This window comes from Podarcis melisellensis, assembly GCF_964234715.1.
Source record: "Podarcis melisellensis genome assembly, chromosome: 6".
In the NCBI taxonomy this organism is placed as follows: Eukaryota; Metazoa; Chordata; class Lepidosauria; order Squamata; family Lacertidae; genus Podarcis; species Podarcis melisellensis.
In genome coordinates this window covers 21,662,864-21,679,214 of record NC_138538.1, presented here as the reverse complement: position 1 = coordinate 21,679,214, position 16,351 = coordinate 21,662,864, and the positions used below count along the sequence as shown (strand labels likewise).

The following is a 16,351-nucleotide window of genomic DNA, read 5'->3' as shown; positions in this document are numbered from 1 at the left end:
GTCTGTTTCTGAAATTCTTTTGTAATAAGACAGCTACTTTGAGTTCTTGTATAGAATGTCCTAGGAGATTGAAGTGTTCTCCTACTGGTTTCTCTGTCTTGTGATTCCTAATGTCAGATTTATGTCCATCTATCCTTTGGCGTAGGGTTTGTCCTGTTTGTCCAATATAGAGAGCTGAAGGGCACTGTTGGCATTTGATGGCATACACAATGTTAGAAGATGAGCAGTTAAGTAGTCCTGAGATGGTATGTTTGATGTTGTTGGGGCCAGAATGGTGTTGTCCGGGTGTATGTGGCAGCAAAGTTGGCATCTGGGTTTATTGCAGGCTCTGGTACCAGTGTCCATGTTAAGTCTGGTTGTTGTATTATTGTGGGTGAGGAGTTGTTTAAGATTGGGTGGCTGTCTGTAGGCATCCATGGGTTGCTTAAGCCATGGGTTGTTTTAACTAATCACGAGTTGTCTCACAGACGATTAAACAAACTATGGTTTGTTTCTCCAAAGCTGGTTGGTTTCCCAGCTGCTCTTGCTTCATTCCTTTGTAGATCAGTGAGCATTTAAGGTGAGGTGGCCAAAGAAACTGTGCTTAAGGAAGTGTACTGGGCTTGCAAGAGATAGGAAAAGCAAAGCAATGTCTATAAAGTAATTGTTGGTATTATAATTATCAAAAGGGAATTCTAGCTGGAAAAGATTTCTAGAATGTTACCTCCTGTGAAGTTCTTCTCCATGTAATCGATGATCTGATTATAGTCACTGATGATGTTGTCTCCATGGATGATTACAGGGACCTCTTCCCCAAGATTGAGACGCATAAACCATGGCTCTTTGTGCTCAGTCAGTGGCATGCTCACATCCCGCTCTTCGCAGGGTAACCCCTTTTCTGCGATGACCAGGCGGACCTAGGGCAAGAAATAAGTGGAGATATGACTCAGGGCTGCCTCCCAACCTCCTGAAGCATACGCAACAAAGACTTAGGGCTGCTCCACATGACCTGCATCTTGAGCATTGCTTGCACAACACTTACATGGAGGTTGGATTATATTGTTGGATAAATTTTAAAAAGGATTCCTAGACTGGAGGTTACCCTTGCAGAAACCCAAATAAAAAGGATGTAGGCTTCAAGTGAAAAGATGGGCATTTATTGAATTATAAATGCACATAGGGACAACCTCAAAAATAAGGAGGAGGCTGCAAAGAACCACATCCAAAGCAATGTTATTGATACACTTCCAGATCACACATACATCAGTTCATTTCGCCAATCACAGCATCACAGCAATCTTCATAGTTGCAACCCAATGTCATTATCTTGATCCAATCAAAATTATTTAGCTCTTTACATCAGCCCTTATCATAACATCATATGATTACATATAACCATTTTTTCAGTATCTTCCTTTATTAAGTCTTTGACTAATTTTCCTGTTCATTAAAAGTCTTCCAATGTCCTCTTTCATCTGTCTACAAAACAATTCAAGACCAATCACAATTGCCGTACCCAGCTGATTCTCTTTTCATGCATACAATGACCACCATAGAGCTGAACGGTTTATTCTTTTCAGTATTCTGGAACAGACATTCACTATGTACAGTACCTAAAAGCAGCTAGTTCCATACTATAAAAGGCAGGTACAGGTCCTTTTAGTTCAGCTAGGCCACAGACTCAAAAGAAAACGGAATAATCAGAATACAGTTTTATGAAATTATTTTCTCCAGCAATGTATCTTGTCTTACTTGTGCATTTGTTCTGATTTGTTTGCATGGCGGTTATACAATAATGATTAACCTTTTTCCTACATTTATTCTGATTTGCTTATGGGGTGCTTATACCCTGTCCTGTTAATTAATCATTTGTTCATTGCACATTTTTTAAAATCACTTTCCAAAAGGCAAAAGGTCCAGTCCTTCGTCAAAGTGAATTTATTGTGCTAGGACCACAGAGCCCTTTAATACTTTTAGCTGTGCAAACCTAGGCTTGTATGCAATGCGGCACTATATAAGCATCCCATCAGCACAAGGATTCCTGCTTCTGCAATGGGACTCCTCCCTCTCTTCTCCCAGTGCAGTCCCTAAATCTGTTTTGCCCCCCCCCCCACCCTCTGGAACAGATTTGGGTATGGCATGTAGGGACATCGGTGGGAAGTCCTCTGGCTGAAGCAGAAATCCTTGTGCTGATTGGATGCTTATGTAACGCTGCATTGAAAACAAGCCTGAAAGTTCTGGTATGCATTTGAATTTCTCCCACAAAATTCCAACAGACAGTCTGGAGGCTCCCTTATCCATTGGGGAAGACTGATTTAGACCATGTGTTCTTTATAAAGATCCCATTATGCATTTTTGTTTGTTGGGATTTTAGGGTAAAGAGTGAGTAAATAACAACAATAACTATAATAATGATTTAAAAACCTTTAAGTCCCTTGTACCCCCAGTCATTTCGTGTGTGGTTGATGCAACTACAGTAGTATTCTTTAAATTGTTCATAGTTGTACAACATGCACTAACCGTGATCTCAGTTCTCTGAGTGCCAAACTCAGAATGACGTATCAGTGGAGTTTGCAGAAGTACAAAAAATCATTAGGAAAAAAGCCTGAGGAGTGTGGGGGGAGGTTGACCCAAAAACAGTCAGTGGAGACTGAACAGAAAAACTGGTTGAAGAGGGAATGGAATGGAGTGCCCTCAAACACCGCTGTGTTTGGTCGCAAGTCATGAGACCCCCACAAAGCATTTCAAAGGAATAAAAATGGAGTAAAAATATATATGTGCCATAAAATTATAATGAAACACACCAAAAAATAAATACATAATCAACACAAACAATGATGCAGTTTTTAGCAAAAGGAGAAAAAAGTCATTTCAACTCAGCCGCTATAGAGAAAATCAAGCTTCTTATAAGCTAGTATTATTCAGATTTTTCTGAAGATAGGGGAGCAATAAACTAGCCTAGAGACAAAGGGTTATATTCAGCATAGCGCTAACGTTAAGGTTCCATTAGTGCAGGGATTTTCCTTGTGTGACAGAACCTTCTCTCACTCTCCTCGCCCCATGCACCCCCTAAATCTGTTCCAGGGGTTCTCCGAACCCTTCAGAGCAGATCTGAAGATGGCACAGGTCATGTATGTGGGGAGGAGAGAAGAGAATTACATTAGTGGGAATCCTTGCAATGGTTTCTACTATTGTAATGATTTAGGTGAATGGGGATCAAAGGTTTTGAAAATGCTTTGAGAAAGCTCTCTTCTAGGGTGGTCATCCGTGGCAGCCAACAGGGCAGAGCTGGGCATGATGGCATCACAGAGGAGAGTGGGGGGTCAGTAGGGATGGCAGTGCAGTGGAAGGAGTGTCAGATTAGCTCTGCCACTGTGCCCACACTGCCCCAACCTCTCCATCACTTTCCTACTCTTCCTCTCCATTACTAGCAGGGACCTCTGTGCTGGGAAGCCAAAAATGCCATTCCACTCCACGAGCTGCTATTGGTGGCCCCATGCAGAGGACAATCCTTTATTTATAAGGGCTATCAGAGGACAGTCCTTTCCTTTGGTGGGCTGTCTGGTTGGTCCACATCCAGTTTAGAGATAAAGAACCATAATAGCAAGGGCACTGGAATCACCCATTAGCTGCTAGACCTGGCTAGCAGACTGAGGAAGCACACAGGTCACCCAGCCACAGCCTTCCCCACTGTGGCAAGAGGTATTTTATTTCTATTTAAACTGTCATTGTTATTTCTATATTGGCACCAAGACCCGGCAGAGAGGGAGGTGCCATTTTGTGGATCACCTCAGGTGCCAAAATGTCTTGGGCTGGCTCTGGATGGGTGATTCTAAAAGAGAAGGCTCCCCCAAGACCAAAATTCCCACAGTGGATAATTAGTACACCGAGGTGAAGGCTTAGGCTAGAATCCTTCTTCCTAACAGCAGCTTTTCTAGGCAAGAATTGTTTTATATTATTTCTTTGCAATGGGGTAGCATTCAAATATGCAACAGTCTCTGCCCTGAATCCTGAAGTGGTACAGACCCTGAAGGACTGTACCACATGATTTTTCCAATTCAGCCTTCTGCTCATAGAGCTGATGATACCTGGCACCAGGCTGAGATATTCTAAATGCATAGACGGCTCTCAATAAGAAAAGTGTGGGGAGGGGAAGGGTTTGTAGATGAGATGTGCAAGGAATTGCATTATATAGAGCAAGTACCTTGCTAAGAGCCAAATTCACTCTGTTTAATGCCTTCATCACACCAAAGGGATTGGCTCTTTCCGTTTCCTGAGCTGTTTTCATTCCAACCATGGCTGGTTTGCTGCCTTTAGCTGACAAAAGCCAGAAATGTGCTTAAGACCCTTAAGCCAGTGTTTCCCAACCTTTTTTGGGCAAAGGCACACTTGTTTCATGAAAAAAATCTCGAGGCACACCACCATTAGAAAATGTTTAAAAAATTAACTCTGTGCCTATATTGACTATATATAAAGTAACTCTCTTTAATAGGAATCAAATAAACACAAAGATAGTATTTTATAATTTTGTAATTTTGTAATTTTATAATTCCAAATTTTGTTCAGAGTCCAGTTCTTTTCTTTTCAAAAACTTTTCCATCACTGCAGTATCCGGCCATCCAATTGCCACTGACAAACGGATACAGACCCCTTTTTTTTACAGCACAGCTCGCACAAATGTACACGGAACACCCTTTGCGAATTAAAACACACAGTCTCACGAGAGCAAGGAGCAGCGATTTTATATTTTACGAAAAGAAGTCGCTAGTCCTCATGGTGACAGGGTGGAAAATATTTAAAAGCAGAACCACCTTGAGGAAGGAGGAGCCATATCACATCCCGGCAGGAGGCCTAAATTGGTGGAACGCTCAGGCCCCGCCTATTCAAAGAGGACTATTAATTTGGAGAGCTGCTATCTTCCAAACTGTGAGACGACGTGGCAAAAGGGGAGCCCTGAATGGAACTTTGCGTTTTTGTCTCACGCGGTCTCGTGCTGCCGCTTCCCGCGCTCTCAAGGACCTGGGAGGAAGAAGACGTGAAGGGAATCCCGAAGGCCCGAAAACCTCGCGCATGCGCAGGCCTTCCGCCTGCGACAGCCCAGTAGGCCGGCCGAAGCGAGCGGCGATGGGATGTAGGAGGGAGCTCACTCACCGCCCCGCGTGTGCTCGCCGCCGCCGCCCCACCTCTCGCCGCCCGACTCGCCCGCCTCCCTCCCACGGCACACCAGGCAACGTCTCGCGGCACACTAGTGTGCCGCGGAACACCGGTTGGGAAACACTGCCTTAAGCTTCCATCTGATTGGATTGAGGGCCTCAATGCCAGATTATCTAGCTGCAGGACAGTGAGAGAGGCAGTTACTTTGGCTTAGCCGGATGGTGAATCCCTCCAGCAGGTGCCGGGATCTGCTGAGCGAAGGAAGATATAGCATGCAGTCCTTCATCGCCCACGCTGCTCAGAGGGAGGGATAGGAAGCACAACTTGGCTGCCTCAGCAAGACCCCTCCTCCCCCTCCCTCCGCTTGCGTATATAAGAGACAGAGAGTCACTAGCACATGGGTAGGCAAACTAAGGCCCAATTGCCTTCTAAATCCAGCCTGTGGACGGTCTGGGAATCAGTGTGTTTTTACATGAATCGAATGTGTGCTTTAATTTAAATTGCATCTCTAGATTATTTGTGGGGCATAGGAATTCGTTCTTTTCCCCCCTTCAAAATATAGTCCGCCCCCCAAGGTCTGAGGGACAGTGGAGAAAGTTTGCTGACCCCTGCACTAGCAAGAGCAAGCACAACTCAGGCTTTCTGACTTGCAGGTGCTGTCCAATCTCACAGTTTTGGCCCAAAATATTTCGGTGCCCAAGGCAAAAGGACATAGTGGTCCTCCCCATTATTCACACAAAAGTTCATTAGATTGGCAATTGTACCTGGCAATTGTACCTGGACATCTTACACCACACCTGAGGGCAGCAGGCTAGTTAAGGGTATGCAATGATAGCCTGTGCAGTGATCTCCATCAGAAGGGAGTGGCCAGTGACTCAGGAAGAAGCTCAAAGTTATTGAGCTTTTTTTTTCAGTAAATCCTTTCAAAAGAGGACATTACAGCAGGCTTTGGTTGCCAGGGCAGGTTTCTCTGGGGGGAGTTAACTGAGTATTTTCAATGCTTTTTATAATTTTTGTGGATCTGATTTAGTAATTTTTGTCCATCCCCAACTTGGCTACACCCATGGAAAGATATGTGCGTCCGGATTTAAAATCTCTGCTGGGGTGCAGACCCCACAATCCCTCAACACAACTGATTGCCAACCAATGGAATAAGTGGTGTTTGCTGTTTAAAATGCACTACGGCTCATTCCTTCCCACCCCCTCACATCAAGCGCTGCAGCAAAAGCTGCATTATTTTGGTGCTGTTGGTTTCTCACAGCTCTCGAGGCACACAGAACAAAAAGCCAATTATGGGGAGTTGAACGAAAGGTAATGAACTGAAAGAGACGAGCCTGCAAGCACCGTTTGGGCAGAGCTCTTTGCACACAACCCGGTGACACCACTGGTTTCAGACCTGCATTGGCCACAGGCATGTTTGGAAACCTAACAGTGTAATATTGGCTTTCCCATTTATTCTGGGGGGAAAGCTCATCAAAACACAGGCTGGCTATTTGAATCTTCACAGGCTGTTCAAACATTTAGCTTCACTGGATGCGCATAAGTTCTAGTGCTACAAGAAATGGAGAAAAATTTCCTTCTATCCACTTTCTCCACACTGTGCAAAATTTTATATACCTCTATCATGTTTCCTCTTGCACACTCTACACTTTGAAAATGCTGATGTGTTAACGCCAGTCAAGAGGAAGCCCCTTTCAGGCCTGAGAGAGGACTTAAACCTTCCAAGGTATGTAAGGAAGGGCCAGTTCAGATAGGAAGCAGGAATGTGATTCCCATTTCATGTCCGCATCTCATTTGATACGCTGAAAAAAGCAGGTAATTATCATGGAGAGATTTTCCTCCTCTTGTGGGCAATTTGTATCTCCCTGGGGAAAACACACGTGTCTCACGCTCTGGCACTTCAACTGTGCTGCAGAAGCACAGCTGGAGGATGCGTGAGTCACAAAAGCTATCACTCATATATTATAAGGCTGAAACTAACTGTGGAGTCACCTCACAGCTTCACGACACAATTGGCCGGTTAATATGTTATTGATAGCCCTGGGGGGCGGGGAGCCAGTCAAATCGATGGGGAGAGAAAGAGATCTACTTCTTCTGAATATGAAGGATCAAAAGCCCTACAGATATGGAAAAGGCATACATTGGAACTGGACTTCATAAAGCGGTCAATTGGGGAGTGTGAACACACACCCCTTACACCATCGGGCTCCAATGAGACCTTCTATTGGGTAGGGGCATTTATTCTGTATAACTTCCCCCATTTAGTATAAATAGTTCTCATTTGTCTATATCAGGTGCCTTTTAAGACACAGAAAATCAAGAGACACACTACTAACATTAAAAAAATAAAATAAAAACCCTACAGCACAAATACAAATAGCATCAGTACTGCTATTACCAGGGCTGGCCCAAGGCATTTTGGCACCTGAGGAGAACCACTAAATGTGACTTCTGCCAGGGAAGAAGAGGACAGTGAAGTTCTGCATCAGGAATGGAGTGAGGAAATAAATATCAACATCAGGAACTGTGTGTGAGGGGGGGAGGACAGCAGCAATGCCTCGATTCATTGAGAGACTGCCGTGGTGGCAGGTTTAGGAGGTGGGCTGTCGAGGAGGCTGCAGATCCGGCCTCCAAGGACTGTGCTGTAGCTGCTGCTGACACTGTGGTGGCAGCAGTGGGTGATGCATCCCTTTGAGGCTGGGTTTGCCACCCCTGTGAATCCTGCCACCTGAGGCGATTACCTCACCTTTCCTCATTGGTGGGCCGGCCCTCACTACTACTACTACTACTGTTATTGTTGTTGTTGTTGAACACCACAATCTTTCTAAGTTCTGTGTATATATTAAAAGGTTAACTTTGTATCTGCCCAAAAGCTTACAATCTAATACAAAAGGAAAGCAGAAAGCAAGTATTGCAGCAGCTGCTCCTTTACTGAAACAGGAAGAGTGATGTTGATCTCCCTCTTGCCAGGATGTTGTTGCTGAGAGGCGAAGGGTGCAGCCCTAGGCCTCTTGGCTGGCAGCAGAGATCAGAGCATGACCTCCCCTCAGGCTTCTACAGTCCCAGGGATCTACCATGGTACTGTATTAAGTTACAACTTGGATATTACTGAACACAAGAATGGTACATAAATCCCAATGCACTCCAACTGTCAACAGCTGCAACATAAATCTGTCTGTCAGCTGGAGGCACTGCATTTGTGGTGATTCTGTTCCTACCAGGTGGGCAGGGCACAGAAGGTGCTAGAAGCTTGAGGCCCTCTGCTCCACTTCATGATGGGTTCTATCTTGCCCTCTGTGCTGTTCAAAACACCTACTTCGGTGTAGTCACAGGATTTCGAGCGGCATATTATGACACCCAGCTCTGCTTCTCCTTTTCATCTGAATTAGGTGAAATGCTAAACCAATGCCTAGTGATGGACCGGATGAGAACAAATAAAGGTCACATAAACACAACAACATTTAAAGCACATGGCTTCTCTCTAATCCTGGGAGCTGTAGTTTATCCCTCATAGAGCTGCAATTCCCAGCACCCTTAATGAACAAAGTTTCCCAGGATTCTCATGTGCTTTAAATGTACGGTGGGGATGTGACCAAAGCGAGAATCAAAATAAAAGACAATAACTGAATGTAGGTGGGGAGGCAACTGACTCTACTCCAGTGTTAAGCAAGGCTCCCTTGGCTCTATCTAGAACAGGCCCACCTAATATAGGCTAATCTGGCCTTGATTTGGATTGGTCTTGAATTAAATTACTTTAAGATCAGGCTCATATCATAATCCAGGCCTTGCCATGTCCCTGAAGTAACAGGAGACATGAAGAGGTCTGGATGCCTCACCTCCCTAATATTCTTATAAGCTGCCCCCCACCGGAGAACATAATGAGGCAGGAAGGCCTCTCCTGCTCATGCCACTACCCCCTAAACTTTCATGATGGAGGAAATGAAAAGAACGTTGCAATGCATGTGACAGACATATTCTTTGATTCAAGCCAGCACTTCACGGTGCCCTGGGTTAGTCGCAGCTGAGTCCGTCCCAGGACATATGCTAGGCTGTGGAAGACCTCATGTCATCAGCAGTTTTATTTTCAGTTCCTTTCCTAATGATCCCCAGCATGAAATTTTCCTTTTTCACAGCTGCTATGAAAACACCACAACAGTACTGCGTGAGGAGGCCTAAGAGGAGAGAGTAGGAGACAGGCGATGATGACCACATCAGGGCCAGCTCCAGTTGGATTTTCCATTTCCTGCTCCTCCTCATGCGAATGATTGATTGCTAATATTTCTATGCCACATTTCATCCACATGAACCGCAAAGTGGCTTACAAACAATAAATAACAATAACAGAACAGAGCATCGCAAATACAGCCTAAACCAGGTTGAATAATTACCAAGCCATCAGTAAAATCATTACAATCTATAAAACACTGTTAAGAAAGCAACTGCAAAAATAAGCTACACAGCACAATTGCAACAAAAGTCATAGGATTCACTAAGTACTACAACAGTAATGCTGTAGAAAACAATCTTAACATTAACAAAATAGCAACCAAATAAAAAATAAATTAAAAAGGCTAAGCACTGTTGAATTCATGCACACACTCTCCCTACTGCCATGACTCATAATCTTCCATTCAACTGTCCTGTGGGAAGCGTTCTTGGAAAAGGAGGCAGGCAAGCCAAAACCACTTCAAGGCCTACTCAGGCCAGACTTCTCTCCCACTCCTGCAATGGCCCTTGGTGTCCATTGGGACTGGTAAGGTAGAAGGCAAGGAGACCAACAGTAGGTGGAGGTAGAGCCAATGAAAGGCAGTGCCACCCCCTGGAAATAAAGAAAGCAGGCAGGTGGGGACTGACTGAAGTCTCTGCCCCAATTGCCCTTATTGACCAGGATCCACTGCACCCCTATGAGAAGGACCCATGCATATTTTAAAAATATGTAAGTCAATGTTACTTCTCCACCTTAGAACTAGTCCTATCCTCAAGGCCTATGCAGTCAATAGGCAAGGTGAGGCCACCGCCTCAGGTGTCAGAAGACCCTGAGGTGGCACCACTTGAGGTGAAATGGGAAGTGCTTGCCCTGTCATTGTTGCTGTCACCTGCACCACCCACCACCTCTGACCACCTCAGCGCTGATTTCCAACAAGATCTTGCTGAACATGCACAAGAACTTGCAGAGTGTATGAGATTTCTCCTGAAATGGGTGCGATCTTGCCCAAAATTGGCACTGACGCTGGTATGGCAGAGGTGGTAGGGCAGGTAGCTGTGGCAGTGGCAAACAGGACAACACTTCTCGTTTCGCCTCAAGCGGTGAAACGGGACGTGCCGCCGCGGTCTATCCTAGAAAGCAGGATAGAAATAGTTGTAATAAACACATGCCAAAATAGAAATTACACTTCAAACATGTGAAACAGTCTCCTGAGACGGAATGAAATTCCAGTGACTTCAACTCTGCAAGAGGCATTGTTTCTAAGCTTCTGAACATAGATTCAGGAGCTCCATCTAAAGTGTTAAAAACAGCACCCATTATGCAGCAGGTGGCTAACAAGCAACTCTTAATGTCACATTATGTTCTTAAAATTCCAGCCTGCTAAAACGAAATAATAAATATGTTTACAAGAGAACCCCTAAAACAAAATTAGCCATATGAGATTAGCATTTAATTTATACATGGGGCTGTCAATTTAGATTATAATGAAATGTAAACAAGGCAAACAAACTAATTAAACAAAGAAGTGGCAATTGCCTCGAAAAAGTGACTTATATCCAATAGGCATGCTAGTTTTATCCACATCCAGTCAATGAGCTGTGAACTTCACAGCCACAGATGGAAGTCAACAGAACTCATGAAATGGTTTATGCTAATCCCAAAATCAGCTGAGGTGCTTCCCAATCAAAGGCCTGGTCATTCCTTTTAACAATACTGGCAGTAGATTTGGGACAGTCAAAAGAAAGGGCTTCTTCACATAGTATAACATTAAATTATGGAACAACAACAACCAGCCCTTCACCAACAGGTCCCAGGGTGGGTTACAACAATTTAAAATTTAGAATTAAGTTAAATCAGGAATAGGATGGGCCCTGAAAACACACATCTCAGTTGTCAGAGGCCAGGGTAAAGAGGGGTATATTCAGTATTCACTGAAAGCTGTATAGTGAACAAATCAGACACACCTCTGTAATGAGGGAATTCCACAATTTAGGGGTTGCCACAGAGAAGGACCTCTCCAGGACCCCCCCCCCCATAAAAAACCTTCTGTGGGATGATGCAAACTGTGGTGATAGCTGCTGGCTTTAGAAGATTTTGAAAGGGGAGTAGACAAATTCACAAAGAAGGTTATTAGCCACACCAGCTTAAATTAGCTGTTGCCAGCTTGATGCTCTTCAGTTATTTTGGACTACATGGCTTTGCTGGCCAGGGTTGGTGGGACTTGTAGTGCAAAGCAGCTGGAGGGCACTAGGTAGGGCTGCCATATGTCCGGAATTTCCTGGACATAGCCAGGATTCAGCCACTGGAAACAGTATCTGGACAGAAATTGCCATAGCCAGGGCTTTTTCAGATGTGGCTCCGATCTGGTGGAATGCTCTGTCACAAGAGACTAGGGCCCTGCGGGACTCGATATCTTTCCGCAGGGCCTGTAAGACAGAGCTGTTCCACCAGGCCTTTGGCCAAAGCACAGTCTGACCCCCTCTCTCCTTCTGTAATCCTGATAGAACTCTAGTTCAATGATTGCCATTAATTTGATTGGAATTAATTTTATAATGAAATGATTTTAGAATGTTTTATCATTTTACTGTTGTTAGCCGCTCTGAGCCTGGCTTCAGCTGGGGAGGGCGGGATATAAATAAATATTATTATTATTATTATTATTATTATTATTATTATTATTATTAAATGTCTGGGAAGATCCGGATGTTAGGCAGCCCATATCGGAAGTGTAGATTTTGGCGAATTTCCTTAAAAACTTCATTTATTATTAGTATAAGTTTTGCAGCGACAACATTGGACAAAACCAGATTTTCACTTTTTGAAATATGGCGACCCTACACTAAATGAGTGAAGCCTGTCTGAAATGGACCTCTCTGAATACCAATTGCTGGGTGCTGTACAATGGAGGAAGACTATGGCTATGGCCTTCATTTCCTGCTTGCAGACTTCTCGGAAGCATCTGCCTGGAAATGGTTCAAAAACAACGACCAGCCTACATCAGGAGTGGGGACCCTCCAGCCCATGGGCCAAATGAGCAAGTCTCCTCCCCTCTGGCTTCCTTCCATAGATACAGGGCTACATTTGTCCTCACAACTATCATGACATGTAGGCCCTGATTCCATCTTTTCCCCACTCCCAGTTTCAATCCTCCTTCTTCCCAGGACTCTGCAACTGTCCTTTATGCTCAGGTAACATCACAGTAACACTGCCACAGACTCGCTGAATGACTGGTAACAGCCAACCTCTCTTTATTACCTATTAGCTTCCAATGAAAGGGAAGGTATCACCAGAGAAGACACCTAAGGAGGACCAGAACTCTCCTGGTCTGAAACTCGAGAGAGAGAAGCGGTTGTGACTTGAAAGTAGGGCTAACATCCCCAGAAGCTGAGGGTCTAGCACTAACCTGCCCAAATTAAGGCGCGCGTGCACACACACAATGGAGCATTCTCCTCACAATCCTTTCAGGAGTAAATAGATTTCTACGTATACTTTGGTGTTGTAATTACTGAATGGAGGAAGTTTTGTTTGAAGGTGGGAAATAAATGGAGGAGGAAGTTTTGTTTGTTGAATGTGGCCTCGATTTTTGGCCCATGTGCATTTTTCTGTGAATCAGAATGTCAAACATTTTCAGCCAAAACAACTTCCCCTGGGAGTACATCTTCATACTTATTTGTTCAACCTAGCTGGAATTTCTTAAAGAAAAATAGGAAATGAAAATCAGGAATGGGCAAGATTTTGCAAAAAGCCTAATTTCAGATTTAAAAAAATTCACATCACAGTTAATGCATTGACTAGGGAATGTGAAACGCCTCATTAATGTGAAATTTATAACCCTGAGTATCACACATTTCCTTTTTAAAAATAAAGGATCTAATTCTCTTGAGAAACCCAAAACTGTGTTGCTAGTTTCTGCTCAGTTAGAAAACAGATGGCAGTCTTAGCCTTCTCTAGCTGTCACAGCTTTCAGTTGTTTCTTTTGTCTTCTAGCTCTTTTTTCAGATATGGTTTATAATTTGTAGTATTCTATCTTTCCTAGACGTTTTATGCCAGGTAGGAAAATAATATTTTTTAAAAAATGGATATTGCATTTACAGAAATAGCATAAAAGACTATGATTAATGTTATGGAAGCAAATTTTCATTTGAATATTTTATTCCTCTCGCAGAAGTTGTACTTTATAGTTGCAGAATTTAGGGCAGAATTCCAGTTGCCCTGTATATAATTTATGGAGTATAAGAAAAAAGGTCCAGAGCTTTGTTTTAGAGCCTGTAAGACTATTTATCTCTGGCGTTTTTGGTTTATACAAGAAGTGGAATTGACTCCTTAGTTTGCAGTGGTTTTTCTCTTCTCTATTTGTTGAGAGAAAATTGGCTTTCGGAGAATATTGGCATATTCATTGTATGCTCTGGCCATGGTACTGAAAGAAAAGGAAGAAAAGCTACAAGTCACTCCCTTAGTGACACTCTGATCCACTGTGGCATCTCAGCCCTGTACATGCTCTGCTTTTGCAGGCACCAGCTCCTTTGGGTAACAAAGTGAAAGAGGAATTAAATCTTAAATGTTCTGAATGCATGAGGATTTGAGTTTTGATCCCTGTTCTGATATACAGTAATATAGGGAGTGGAGCTTTTTTGTACATGCATGGAAACTGAATTCTAATTGCTTCTACAGCAGGGGTGAGGAACCTGTGGTCCTCCAGATGCTGCTGGACTACAACTCCCATCATCCTTGACCATTGACTGTGCTGGCTGGGGCTGATGGGAGTTGGAGTGCAATATCATCATGAGTTCCCCAACCTTGTGCTGGAAGAATAAAACTATTAGAATGAGGGTGTTCTGTTCTGAAACACATCTTGAATTATTTTTCTTCTACCCTTTGCCACACTGAGCATTCCTCATATGCTCTGTTGATGCACTTGCAACTCCAGATTTCACCAGGAAGCAGGCATGTACCTGGGAGTGGTGGGAACCCTTCCTTCTCTGCAATCAACTAAACAACAACAACACCAAGTGGGGGGACTTGATAGGAATGGCACATTTATGTGCTGTCACTTTAAGGGTTCATTCTGCTGCCCCGGTGGAGTCCCATCAATTATGGCAGAGGTGGGGCTAGCACTGGATTAGTTGTAGAAAAGCATGTATGTGTAGCTATTTAACTGTTTCCTTGCCCAAGCAGAGAGACAAAGGCACAAAGTAAGTCCCTGAATGGGGGTGTTACCAGGAGATAAAATAAAAGGGGAAGAGCTGTGTTAGCTTGTTTCTCAGGCAGAGCAACTAACCTTATGTATGACTCACCTATCCAAAAAGAAAGAGAGCATTTGCCTCCATTCTTCCCTGGTGTTGTTGTTTTTTTTAGATGGCTGAAATAGACTTCTTCCTTTCCGAAATGTTCCAGATTCCCTGTTGATTGGTGTGGGGTTGCTTTGAGATTACATGTGCACTGGGCCCTTGCTCCACCTAGCTTTCTGCTCCTGGAGAAACGAGAGGCCCTCACGCCTTGAGGAAACCTGCCCATTCATCATCTTCCCCATGCATAATTCAACCCCCATGTATAATGAATGCTGAAAGAAATGGCTGTGTGTGGATGTGTACCTAAGAAAGATAAAGGTCAGATGCGTTTCATCCTTTGTTCACAACTACCCTGAGCTGCCCAGGGAACCTGCAGACTCTGGGGTTGGGGTGGGGGAAGCTGCCACTTGCTCTCAGTTTGAAAGACAAAAGCTGACTCCATCTGTGCACCGACTCCAAGAGTCCAGGAAGCAGGATTTCAATCCTAGTGCTGCAGTGTCAGAAGTCAATGGATTGTTTGGTACAGGTTCTTCAAAGACGATATGCCCAGTCCAGCCCTACAGAGCATATACAAGGACCCAGATCCATTTATGTCTCCATGCCTTCTCTCCATCGTTATAGGAGACAGATAACCAGGATTCGTTTTCCCCCTCCCTATGCTTCTGTCTCCCTCCATTCATCCCATCCTTGGCCCACAGAAACCAAGGAGCCTCTCCAAACACAACATGCAAATCTGACCCCCAAACCAGACAGAGGCAGCCAGGGCTCCCCTCCCCCTGCTTTAGGCAAATGCTGTTGGAAAATGCAGAAATGCAGACACAAAGCACACCTCCGCTGGAGCACACCGCTCCCTCGTGCATCCTCGGGGAAAAGCGACCTGGTCTCCCCCATCCCCGCTGCCTGCATGATTGTCAGGAGGGCAACATCCAGGAATTTGCCTTGCCATAATATTGGCTGTCACACAAGCCCTCCCTCCCGAGCCCAGCGTAGCGTTTACCTTCTGTGAGCTGAATGACTGGGTCCAATGGTACAAAACCAGCCTGTCCTTGGATCTGAAGGCAGGGTGTGCCGGGTCCTGGTTCGCCTCGTCCTCCATGGATTTGCCTGCATCGTTCTCCAGGGCTGAAATGGGCCACCAGCTGCAGTTGGTGGGAGTAACATTGTTGGGAGTCGCCATGACAGCCTGTGCTTATGGAAGAGCAGGAGAAGGAGAGAGCTGCAGCCGCTGTACTATCGGAGCATCACATGGGCTCATGGAAACAGCATCACTCCCGGAGCCAAGGGGGTTCGATTTCATTACTCACCCCAGATTTGCATGGCGAGCCCAGGGCAGCTGGATCAGAAGCCGCATCTAGCTTGAGGAAGAGAAGGAGTATAGCTCTTTCTCTCTGTGTGTGTGTGCGTGCGCGCGCGCGCTAAATCACAGCCCCTTTACATCCATGGCAAGCTTGCGAGTGAGGCACATTGCTGCACTGCTCATGCATTGTTCTAAATCACAGACACAACAGAGCGTCGATGCCACCTGACGGCGAACCTGAGACTCCACATGCAACGGGAGATCCTGCATCTTATTAGTAACAGAGTGCATGTAGCCTCCTTTATCGGGATGGTTTGCGGAGGGTGCCCGGATAATCCAGATAAATAGGACTGACAGTGAACTCTTAGGGAAGCATGGTTTTGCTTATAGGAAGAGTCAGGTCCTACAAATCTGATCTCGTTTCCC

General features: G+C 44.6%; 1 protein-coding gene and 1 long non-coding RNA gene across 2 annotated transcripts in view; one reads left to right on the top strand and one right to left on the bottom strand.

Annotated features, from left to right (window-relative positions):
• GDAP1L1 (ganglioside induced differentiation associated protein 1 like 1) overlaps positions 1-16,122 on the bottom strand; it is a 45,468-nt gene extending 29,346 nt beyond the window's left edge. The window contains exons 1-2 of the mRNA XM_081917185.1: positions 15,626-16,122; positions 704-896 (exon numbers count right to left, since the gene is read on the bottom strand). Of these exons, the coding sequence (XP_081773311.1) occupies positions 704-896; positions 15,626-15,805 (373 nt within the window). The 5' untranslated portion in view covers positions 15,806-16,122. The remainder of the gene's footprint in view (positions 1-703; positions 897-15,625) is intronic.
• Positions 6,812-9,567, top strand: LOC309373277. Its single transcript, XR_014169932.1, has 3 exons — positions 6,812-6,948; positions 8,104-8,256; positions 9,267-9,567. It is a non-coding gene; the product is annotated as an uncharacterized lncRNA (long non-coding RNA).
• Positions 16,123-16,351: the final 229 nt, after the last annotated feature.